This window comes from Eubalaena glacialis, chromosome X, assembly GCF_028564815.1.
Source record: "Eubalaena glacialis isolate mEubGla1 chromosome X, mEubGla1.1.hap2.+ XY, whole genome shotgun sequence".
In the NCBI taxonomy this organism is placed as follows: domain Eukaryota; kingdom Metazoa; phylum Chordata; class Mammalia; order Artiodactyla; family Balaenidae; genus Eubalaena; species Eubalaena glacialis.
The window spans coordinates 112501939-112514164 of record NC_083736.1 but is presented as its reverse complement, the minus strand read 5'-3'; the positions used below and the strand labels follow the sequence as shown (position 1 = coordinate 112514164).

General features: G+C 39.6%; 1 protein-coding gene across 2 annotated transcripts in view; it reads right to left on the bottom strand.

The window, feature by feature from the left end:
• The window catches only part of GRIA3 (glutamate ionotropic receptor AMPA type subunit 3), a 285426-nt gene that overhangs the window by 79163 nt on the left and 194037 nt on the right, over positions 1 to 12226 (bottom strand). For both annotated transcript variants that reach the window (XM_061179160.1, XM_061179159.1), the window contains exons 6-7: positions 8359 to 8520; positions 3712 to 3879 (exon numbers count right to left, since the gene is read on the bottom strand). In XM_061179160.1, the coding sequence (XP_061035143.1) occupies positions 3712 to 3879; positions 8359 to 8520 (330 nt within the window). The remainder of the gene's footprint in view (positions 1 to 3711; positions 3880 to 8358; positions 8521 to 12226) is intronic.

Here is a 12226-nt window from a genome sequence, read left to right as displayed (position 1 = left end):
GGATGTTCCTTAATGCTTTTGTACCTCAGTGTCCTAATCTGTAAAATGGGAAATCCTAGTAGTACCTATCCCACGGAGTTGTTAGGAGGATTAAATGAGTTATACATATGTAGTGTTTAGATCAGTGTCTGGCATGTAGTGAGCATTGCAATACATGCTAGCTCTATAAATAATAATAATTATTAATCAAAATGAATTTAGTTCTGTTCCTTGAGGGGTTTACACATTTATCAGCTACCATAGTAACAGGGATGAGTTTTTCCTCTTATTTAACCTATGCCCAGTTCCAGACAGGTAGTGGAGAGCTAGGCCATGGAGGGATAATCCACAGACTGATGAAATTTGTTAAGTCTAGGGAATCAGGAGTATTGAATACTATATAAAACAGATAGAGGTACTAGAATAGCCCAGACACCTAGTTGGGAGGCCAAATGCAGGTGCATGTATGCCACAATTTTTCCTGGGTCTGGGCCCCATATTATGAACTAATAAGAGGCCATCTCTACTGGGTGGAGAGATTTCCTTACCTATTTTACAGTTCAAGGACACTGGATGAAAGACCCTCTATAAATATGTCATTATTGTTACCCACTTGAATTACTTATCTGGTGAGTATGGGTCAAGGAATTTGCTTCAAAGAAAAAGAATCTGTCATTCTCCCAAGATGAAAGCATGGAATACTTTTTCATCTCTTATAGAAAAGCGACAAGCTGATTGTTAAGCAAGTGAGAAGCGGTAATGGGCTTGTGCTGCAGAAGAGAAAATTGATGGCAAATAGTAGGGAGCATCTTTTTAAAGGGAACGGGGCTTGTTCGCCACCAGTAGGAGACCATGGAATATCTGTTGAAGGAGAAATGCTCCAATGTGACTCCCTGAAGACAAGATGATTGTCCTACTAAATGAACAAACCTAAGCACTACTGTCAGCTTAGGCTTGCAGAGAAGGTGACGTCATGCTTCTGGCTAAAGAAAAGGTCCTTTGTGGAGATAGAAATTGCTTATCCAGTAGGATGGGTCTGATGCATACTGTGATGCATGAAGGGTTCTTTACACTATTTTGAGCACTGAATTCTAGGAGAGGAGATAGGCAGGGTAGAGACACTGGCAGAGGAAATTATTAAGGAAATCCTTCGTTACTGAGAATAGCAAAGTCTTCAAGTCTCATTAAGAATTGTATATTTCTAAAGATTCAGCCTATCTGAGCATGATCTGCAAACTGGACAATAGCCTAAGCTGATTAGAACTTTTGGTGAGCAGAAGTCGAATTGGACGAGCACTCAGAGAGAAGTCTATTTTTAGGGATGTGAATGTCAGTGACAGTTTCCCACCATCCCATCTGGGATCCCTTCTTTAATCCTCTCCACCCCGCACCTCAGTCTATATTAGGTGCTTCTCCTCTGGGTTCCCATAGCATTCCGTGTGGAGCTTCACCATAACATTTTAATCATCTATGTATTTCCAGCTCCCCTGCTAGATTGGGAGCACCTCAAGATGAAAGACATTCTTTTCCTGTGTTCTCAGCAACTAATCCAGAGCCTGGGATAGAGCAGGTGTTCAATAAATGTTTACTGAACAAGTTGACAAGTTTCGATGACTTAGAGTTGTGACATATTTCAGTAGACTAGGTTGAGGCTAATCTTTGCACCATCGATAGATTGTAAGGATGATGATTACCCAATTTGCAAGTAGCTTTAAGGTTTTTAAAAGCATTTGTTTACATATTAACAATTTAAATATGAGCTCCCCTCATCTTATTTCATGTTTGCATTTTAACTTGGAGCCTGATACATAGTTGTTGGTGCTCAATAAATATTTGTTTAATGAATGGTGCGATTATTTATTCATTAAAACAGGCCCCTTAGGAGACTCTTTCAGGCAATGATTTTGTTTGCCAGATTTCTCTGAAGGAAGAGAATGATTGACTGAGCAGCAACTATGTGCTAGTCACAATGAGGGATGCTTTTATATCATGCATCCTCACTTTTAATTAACTTAAATAAAATAGAGTTTCTTTTAATATGGTAAAAACCTTTAGTACTTCAGACCACCCTCTCTTGCAATCCTCTGAAAAGTGGAGTTTCACTGATCATTTGTCACAAGGCAACATGTACTTTTGGAAGAGGCTGATACTTTCCAGCCTCTCTGAAGCCTTAGAAAGAGGCTGGCCTATGGAAAGAGGGAAAGCATCCTTTCTGTTGAGTGTTTGATCATGAGGGCCTGGGGAGGAAGGTTACTTACCTGGCTTACAGCTTGAGCTTTATCAGTGAGTTAGACATGTGGAAACACTGTGCAATAATATGATCAATCTAATGTTTTTCTTGCCAAATTCACTTCTTGTCCTTCACTCTGGTAGCCAGTTTTGTATTTGGGGAAGAGAGTCATTTGTGTCATGAATGGGAAGTCAATCGGAGATGCTGGCACTTGCCCCTTGAGGTTTTGATGAAAACTCCTTTTGGTTCACTCTGAGGGAGTTTTATATTTCACTCATCATTATGTTTCACCTGACAATACAAATCTTGTAACAGCTATGAAGGTTGAATTTAATTAACTGTTCTTCAAAAATTGTGCAGTGCTACCTCCATAAAATTACACTTAGGGCATTTGTTAGGGAACTGACATAATGACATAAAAATCTGCATGATGGGAGAATGAGTCATATCTCTTTCTTGGAGAGAGACATAGTGGCTGCTAACCCCTTTCTATTGAATGCTTCCAACTTGGCAAATTTAAGGCAGCAGTAAGAGAGCCAGCTACACAAAATGATGCACATTATGAGGCCATTACAGATTCCTCGTTGCTGGGCTGTGCAGAGAATTATCTTATCATTGCCTATCTCTTTGTTGATTTGGGTGTTCTAAACATCAGGATAATTAAAGAAGTAGAAATAAGAGAGTCTTGTACTCTCGAAGGCTTATTTTAATGCATGCAGGCGTATGTAGCTTAAAGCAAAATATTCAGGAAAGAGCTCTTGCTTGGAAAGCTACACTGAATGGGTGATGCTGCTCCTAGTGTAAATAATGGAATCTGTTCAAAGGATACTGCTCAAAGCCTTAAATGCTCTCCCACCCAGTAAATACTAAAAACAAGTGACCTATTTGACTCTCTGCCCATTGATTCCTTGTACTTTCCTTCAGGCTTTTTCTCTAGGGCATTGGGGAAAAGCCTCTTAAGTAGGCCTAGAATGGACTGCGTTCCTGCATTTCACCATGTAGAATAGTATAAAGGTTCTTTTTGACAAATAGAAATACTATCACACTGGCTCAGTTCCACAGTCCATCCAGGCTAATAATTTGTCTGATAAGCCAGAGGATGCTAGTAATGTCTACCCTGAAGTTAGGAGTTTCCTAGAGAATATCCCAGTCCCCCTAAGCAACATCATTTTCTGGAAAGTCTGAATTTTTTGAAGCCATTTACATGTTCAATCCATAACTTTCAAGGGTACTGAGTTTGATTTACTATCCCCACTTTAGTACAGAGCTAAATATTCATTTGCCCTAAATTTACCATTTCTCAAGCTTCAAGGAAGAATCTTCTAGTTTTAGATTTCTAGATTTTGATGAATAAATATCGATGCTTATCTTTCTGTACACTTTGAACATTCTACAGACTCTCATCCTATTCCCTTTAGGTTGTCTTTTCTCAAGATTGAGGTCTTACTGTTTTTGTGTCTTTATAAGGTGCCCCCAACCCAATAACCCACTGTGGTCATTACCATTTTCAGAGCTCTCTCGATATCAATTCCTTGACTCCAGGGCACAGCAGGGTTTGCTAAGCAGTCTCCAGCACTGCCTCGCCGGGACACATCCACTCGCTGCCTCCTCAGATAGCGGAAAGCTTCTGCTATGACCAGTATTGCATCGTGCGTCAATGCAGATGTGTACTGAAATGGATGTATGGAAAACAAGATATCATGACAAATGATGCCCTCAAAACTTGTCTCGTTTCTTATAATTTTCATTCATCTCCAACTCTTGTTCTATGAAGTCACCCTCTTAATTACTTGAATCAAGAGATCTCTCTGGGCAAGCCTGACTTTGATCCATTCTAGAATGATGCATCTTACCTCATGTGTGCACATGTTAAGACTATTAAGATCAAATGGCTCAAGGGAATCTCTCTCTTGCTCTCAATACTGTGTTTCGTATTGAGTGAGTGACTACTAAAAGGCCAGCTCCTTTATAGAGAACAAAATATGTGGGAAGTTAAAGGATGGCATATGTAGACTGTAGAGGAAACGGCATATCCTAAAGCAAGACTGGGTTATTGCTGTTTGTAATAGAAAATTCAGATCTGGTGTTTACTTAGGGGAAAATGGAAATAGCTAAGTTAGACAGCTTGAAATTAATTTGGAGGGAAACATTAATCATTTCTGTCTGGACCATGTTTCTGGTGAACTAGGACCTCTGGCCAGCAATAAATCAGTTTTTGTTTCCTTGGGAGAGCAAATCCAAAGCTGGTTTTTGACTGTAGAAAATTACAATTGTTATTGAGTTTTAAATCTGATAACATTGACAATTCATAGGCAATACTTCATGATGCTACCTTTTTCAGGCAAGAACACTTACTTTCTATTTCTTGGATATACTGTACTGATACACTGTACTAAGGATGAGGCCAGTCATTTAATACAAGGGATTTGATTATCTGCAATTTGACATGGTGGATGCCTTTTCATTAAATGAATCAACAAAGTGTGATTAAAATTAGCTGGCCCCTGTTTTGCAGGGGTGACAAATACTGGTAGAATATAGAATTCTGTTGATTTCTAAAAATGAAGCAAAATGCCCTTGGGGGAATTTTCTGTCTATATAGTATGTCCCAATACAATTGTGAGTAAATGCATTGTCATCTTTACAACTATCAATTTACTTTTCTGACTTTTCTCATGTTACTTTTCTTTCAGGGCCAAGTCATCAAGTATGACTGTAACAGGGGGCATATGTTCTTTCATGAAAAAAAAAAAAATCTGTGTCTGCCCGTGCTAGCACTACATAAAGCCAACATGGTGGTGATTTTTTTTCCAGCTGACTGCATAAATTGTCAGCAATCTTAATGTAGTCCTTTCCAAGCCATGCCAAAATAGCTATTTAATTTTCTACTTTTTCAGCTTCTATGGACCAATGTGTGACCATCTAAAAAAAAAAAAAAGACCCCAAAGGAAAGCTTCATAAAATATAGAATAAATTAAGCATCAGGATTTTAATCTCTAGACAATTTTATTTCCTAATCAAAAATATTGTACATAATTTTTTAACATGGGCTTTTTGTCTGTTTGATATAGAGACAGGTTCCATAATGACTAGTATAAGTCAAAGTAATCCGAAAGTTGTAACCACCTATTTAAGTATTTTGTTTTCTTAAGTTATTTGAAGGGTTTTGCTTATAAGCCTGAACAATTCTTCTCAGTAAGTTCTAAGAACTTTACATTACACATATCATGAGTTACCAATGAATAATCCAGAGCTGAGATTGTCTTCCTTCTCTTTTGTACACCTCTACAACTTCTGAACAGGCATAAATGACTCTGTAGCACCCTTTTCATACTTTTACTCTTGTCCATTTTTTGTGCCTAGCATAGTGCCTGACATTTTGTAGATAACCCCTAAAATATTGAATAAATGAGTTTTTTCCCTTTACCTATTGCCTGCTAAATCTAAGGATGGCAAAACAGTGGATAGGCAGTTGTATGAAAATATAAATTAATATAAGGTCACCTAAATGTAGTGGGCAGATTTAGTCCATAAAAAAAAGATTTGAATCATCAAAGAAATGCAAATCAAAACCACAATGAGGGACTTCCCAGGTAGCACAGTGGTTAAGAATCCACCTGCCAATGCAGGGGACACGGGTTCGAGCCCTGGTCCGGGAAGATCCCACATGCTGTGGAGCAACTAAGCCTGTGTGCCACAACCACTGAGCCTGCACTCTAGAGCCCGCGAACCACAACTACTGAGTCTGGGAGCCACAGCTACTGAAGCCCGCACGCCTAGAGCCCTTGCTCTGCAGCAAGAGAAGCCACCTCAATGAGAAGCCTGTGCACTGCAATGAAGAGTAGCCCCCGCTCGCCGCAACTAGAGAAAGCCCGCGCGCAGCAATGAAGACCCAACGCAGAAAAAATAAATAAATAAATAAGATGAATGAATTAAAAAAAAACAAAAAAACCCCACAATGAGATAGTACCTCACACCTGTCAAAATGGCTATTATCAAAAAGACAAGAAACAACAAGTGTTGATGAAGATGTGGAGAAAAGGGAACCCTCGTGCACTGTTGATAGGAATGTAAATTGGCGCAGTCACTGTGGAAGACAATAGACAGGTTCCTGAAAAAATTAAAAATGGAACTACCATATGATCCAGCAATTCCACTCCTGGGTATCTATCTGAAGGAAATAAAATCACTGTCTCAAAGAGATATCTGCACCCCATGTTCATTGCAGCATTATTTACAATAGCGAACACGTGGAACAAACCTGTGTCCATCAAATCATCAAATGATGAATGGATAAAGAAAGTGATATACACCCACACATATATACATATATAAACTCATGTCAATTATATTTCAATAAAAATATATATGCACACACAGACACACATACAATGGAATATTATTCAGCCATAAAAAGAAATCCTGCCATTTGTGACACACAGATGGACCTTGAGGGCATTATGCTAAGTGAAATAAGTCAGACAGAGAAAGACAAATACTGTATGATCTCACTTATATGTAGAATCCAAAAAAAAAAAAAAGAACTCATAGAAACAGAGAACAGAATGGTGGCTGTCAGAGGTCAAGGCTGGGGAATAGGGAAAATGAATGAAGGTGGTCAAAAGGTATAAACTTCCAGTTATAAGATAAGTTCTGGGAATGTAATGTATATCATCGTGATTATAGTTAACAATCCTGCACTGTATTTTTTTGAAAGCTGCGAAGAGAGTAGATCTTAAAAGTTCTCATCATAAGAAAAAATTTGTAGCTGTGGTGGTGATAGATGTTAACTGAACTTATTGTGGTGATCATTTTGCAATACATACATACATCAAATCAGTATGTGGTACACTTAAGAGTAATACAATGTCATGTGTCAATCATATCTCAATAAAAAATAAAATCATCATCTTAAAAAAAAGATTTGACTACAAAGGATTCATCACAGGAGTTGTGACCATATTTACTGAAACATATGAGGACACCTGGAAAAATCTGGCATGTGTAATGTAATCATTACAACTACAGAGGACCACTTAGCTAGTGAGTGGCTTAAATTAATAGAAGAAGATGTAAAAAAGATGTTTAACTTATGACTTTTCTAGAACATACCAATTGCATAAAGTAAGGTCCCACTTGTATTATGTTGATGTGACCCGTTCAGGGTGGACCTGCATAGGTGATTCAGAATGTGTCTCTTTTCTGTCTATGTCCCATTGTTCCTCCTTCTTCTATTCTTGCCAGGGAGGAAGGATATGAGGATGGGTATCTTGAAACCATGAGAAAGGAAATGTCCCCTCCCCTTTCCTTTTTTAGGGAGGGGCCTTGAGCCTTGACTCTGCTTTGATCCCTCATCTTGATCACAAGGATCCCACAGCCATGGTACATACATACTTTCACATACATATCAGGAAGGAAGAATTTAAAGTCTGTTTCATACTTGAATCAATGCACTGAGGGAATGGGTTACTTAAAAAAAATACATTGGAAGGATCCTTTGTGTAACATGAATAACTTTTCCCCCATTTATCTGTTTTAATTCCTGATTTTTAAATAATAGGATTTCTAGCCATAGGGGAACACATGAAAAATGTGCACTTTAAGCATGACTTTCTGCTTTCAGTGTTCTTATCTTGATTTCATGAAAATGAGCAACTTAGGTAATCTAATTATTTAAAGATACTTTTGCAGGCAGGAAAACATTTCCATTCAATATATGTATAGGCAACATGCACTCTGTATTAGAGCCTAATTCACTTGGGTGTACTGAGATTCATGAAACTTATTAACACAAAGCAATCACATAAATAATGTAAAATCTAATTTTCTGTTTCAGACTGTCAATTTTCCTTACCTAGTCCCGCTGTCCTCACTCTTTGCCTGATTCAGGTTCTTGTAATATTGTAAATTATGAGTATATTAAAAATGAAATTCATTAAAAAATTAAGTTAACCTTCCCAAACGCTGGGTTTTAAAAGACCTCCTTCTCAATAGCTTCTTTGTTTGGGAATTTAGTTTTCAAGTGCAGCATTCTTGAAACACTTCTGAGGGATGACCACTTGATCACTGGATGGCCGTAAATATATAAAGGCCATACTGAGATGCTCTGAAAAGCTGGCCTAAAGTTTCTACATGTCGTGGAACATTACCTTTAGAGGTGCATTCTTGGCTTCAGGGAATTCCCTTTCATCCAGCCTCACCCAGCGCTGTATGAACTGCTGAACCATAGGGTTTTCGTTGTTGACAATCTGGAATCCTGTAATGTTGGCTCCCCCATGCATGACTCTTTCTAGCAAAATATCGGTAAAACCCTAGAAAGAGATTGAAAGAGAATAATGATTGTGGGAGGTCATGCATTCGTACTCATTGTATCTGTTGGTTAGAGTGCTAAGGAGGAAATGAAAGTTCCTTCCCCAGGATCCTTCTTTAGCAATCAAGGAAAACCTGGACAGATTGTTATATGTCAATTATATCTCAATAAAAACCAAAACCACGACAAACAAACGACCCTGATATGGACTAATTCTTAGGGCACTCTGGCTCTGAAACTACAGGCATGATGGAGAAAATATACATCCTTCCATTTTAGTGCCTGTGTCTTTAGTGTAGCTGCTGCAACGACAAACATAGGTGTCAACTTCAAATGTTTTTATTTCTTTCATTTACCTGTATTTTTAGTTTTTCTTCATTGAGTACAAATACAATGATTCATATAACTGGAAAATGTTGAAAAAGTTGACCCTAGCTAGAGGTATCAAAAACTCTTCTTCAGCTTAACATGCCGAATGCAGCAGATTGCTTCAGACTCTAATAATGAGTACTTTCAACATTTGTAATGTACAGAAATGCCAAAAAGCGAAACTGACAGCTTGGTTGTATATGATGGTACAAACCCCAGGGTATGTCTCACATGTGTCCATGAATGAGTTTTGCCATCTACTTCATAGCATCCACCATTTTCTTCTTCTTTTGTCTCTTGCCAATTGCTGCTGATGCACTTGGGTCTTCAATAGGCTGGAGCCAATATTTATATTCATAAAGAAATGGGAAGAATTCTTCCTCTTTCCTTTATGGAGGATTTCCTTTATGGAAATCCTTCCTTTCCTTTATGGAGGAGGATTCTCCTCCCCAACATTTACATAAAAAAATGTTCAAATATACAGAAAAGTTGAAAGAATTGTACATTGAAAAACCAAATAGTCACTTCAGATTTTACAATTACTATTTTTCTATCCATTCATCAATCTATTTCATTTTTTGGATACCTTTCAAAGTAAGTTGCAGATATTAGTATACTTCATACCAAAAGACTTCAGCATGCAGGCCATTAACTAGAGTTCAGTGTTTGCAGTTTCCATCCTTCCTTTCTTCCTTTCCTTCTATCTTTCGGTAAAATTTACATCCAATAAAATGCACAAATCTTAAATGTACCACTCGATGAGTTGATAAATGCATACACTATATTGCTCAAATCCCTACTATTTCTCTAGTTTTCTCTTTTTTTTTACATTCTAAGTTTTCATTGAAGTATAATAATCATATAGAAAAGTGTATACATCTTTTTTTCCCCTTTTTTTAGAATGATAAGGGTTTTCTTTCTTTTTTTTTCTTTTTGGCTGCGTTGGGTCTTTGTTGCTGTGCATGGGCTTTCTCTAGTTGCGGCGAGTGGGGGCTACCCTTCGTTGTGGTGCGCAGGCTTCTCATTGCGGTGGCTTCTCTTGTTGCAGAGCACGGGCTCTATGCATGCAGGCTCAGTAGTTGTGGCTTGTGGGCTCTAGAGGGCAGGCTCAGTAGTTGTGGCGCACGGGCTTAGTTGCTCCGCGGCATGTGGGATCTTCCTGGACCAGGGCTCGAACCCGTGTCCCCAGCATTGACAGGTGGATTCTTAACCACTGCACCACCAGGGAAGTCCCAGTGCACACATCTTTAAATATAGCCTGATGAATTTTCACAACCTGAACACATGAATGTAACCAATATCCTGTACACCTCTCTCTAGTCACCATCCCTACACCTGCTTCTTTTTTTTTTTTTTTAAAGCTTTTTAAATTTATTTTTATGGCTGTGTTGGGTCTTCGTTTCTGTGCGAGGGCTTTCTCTAGTTGTGGCAAGCGGGGGCCACTCTTCATCGCGGTGCGCGGGCCTCTCACTATCGCGGCCTCTCTTGTTGCGGAGCACAGGCTCCAGACGCGCAGGCTCAGTAATTGTGGCTCACGGGCCCAGCTGCTCCGCGGCATGTGGGATCTTCCCAGACCAGGGCTCAAACCCGCGTCCCCTGCATTGGCAGGCATATTCTCAACCACTGCACCACCAGGGAAGCCCCCACCTGCTTCTTTTAATTCTGCATTTCTTTAACGTGGTCAACAAGGCAGTCGTAGAAAATATTTTAGTGAAGCAGCTTTTTCAGTTATTACTCTCAGCCCCATTCCTCTTCCTTTCATAAGTGGTATATGAGCCAGTGGAGACTGGACAAAGGGCCAAATAGTTTGCATCACTGAGAACCATTCCTCCTTTCCAGTGACCCCAAAGTATTTTTTAAACTTAACATTAACCTGTTAGGATGAGTTTTCTCCTAAAGTCCTCCTTCCTGAAAGAAACTAAGACTCAGTGTTTTCTCGCATTCGCTCCCCTCTGCACTACCATCGGCAGAGAGGCTTGCCTGTGTGTAAAGCCTAGCAGAGGCTCCAGATGGGGCTTAAGCCTAACTGTTATCCAATTCCCAACTCTCACCCCCTAAACAAATATACAAATAAAGAGCTGAGGGCAAAACTTTAACAAATGGCTTTAAGTCGTTTACTGTGCCAAACCATATTTGCCGGTTAACAAGTATTACACAAGAGCATTGGGCAGCTACCCATCTGTCTGCTGGCGGGGGTGAAGAGTGGGCTCTCTGGTGCTCTCCTGTGTCCTAAAAGCCTGGCCTGGGAGGTGGAGCCCCCTTCCTTGAAAGAAAGGGGTTGAGAATGCTTCTGCCACCGTGTTGGTCCCCAGGGCCAATGGCCACAGTCTGCACTAGGAAGTAGCATTTCTTGTGTCTTTTATACTTTGATAAGCATCACACGCCTGTTTACCTCATACCTTAGCATGTTAAAATGGCAACACAGGATTAACAAAAAGGAGGGCAAGAGAAAGGATCCCAGAAATCTCACGTCTGCCTTAAGGTATAAGAGCCAGCACTTCAGTCTGGTTACTCACCATACCACTCCTTTCCAGAAACATTTTACCTCACTTCCTTTTTCTTACAAGAGATACTAGAGGAGTCCAACTCAAATTTACCTCACCAGTCACCTCTGCTTACTTCCAGGAGGCTTCACTCTGCCACCCAGGCCCCACGCATTCCCATTTGGCTGTCTTCCTCTCCAGTAGCACACTGTAATTTGGAAGCGTCCTCACAGGCACGCTCAGCACTCATCTGTCTACCACACAGCGACCACACTGCTGAGGACCTAGGAGTTTCTCAGTCAACCCATGTTTTATGACAGCCATATCTGGGATTAAGTTCTGGCACCCCTCAGACTGGAACCAGCCGGGCTGTCCTCGTGAGATTAAATGCGTCCACAGCAGCACAAATCAAGCCAGGGGAAGGTCACCTCAAATGGCTCTTCTGTCCAGCAAGACCTCCGCGACACTAGCTCCTACCAACTGCCCTGAAGATTTACCCGTCCACACGTGCAGAATGCTTAACACAGCCCCATGGACAAAATGGAGAGAGCAGAAGTGTGGTAGAAAAAGAAAGGAGATACTGTAATAGGCTTCTTTTGTTTTCCTGTCATTCTCATATATTTATTTTCATGAGAAAGGTTTCACAGTGCTTACAATAACTGTAACAACAACAATTGTAAAATGGGAATAATGCTGATGAGGAACCCCTTCTATTTTAGTAAGAAGTCTGATGAAAAGTAGTTTTTCCAATAAAATTGTACTTTTTATTTTTATTTATTTTTTTAACATCTTTATTGGAGTATAACTGCTTTACAATGGTATGTTAGTTTCTGCTTTATAATAAAGTGAATCAGC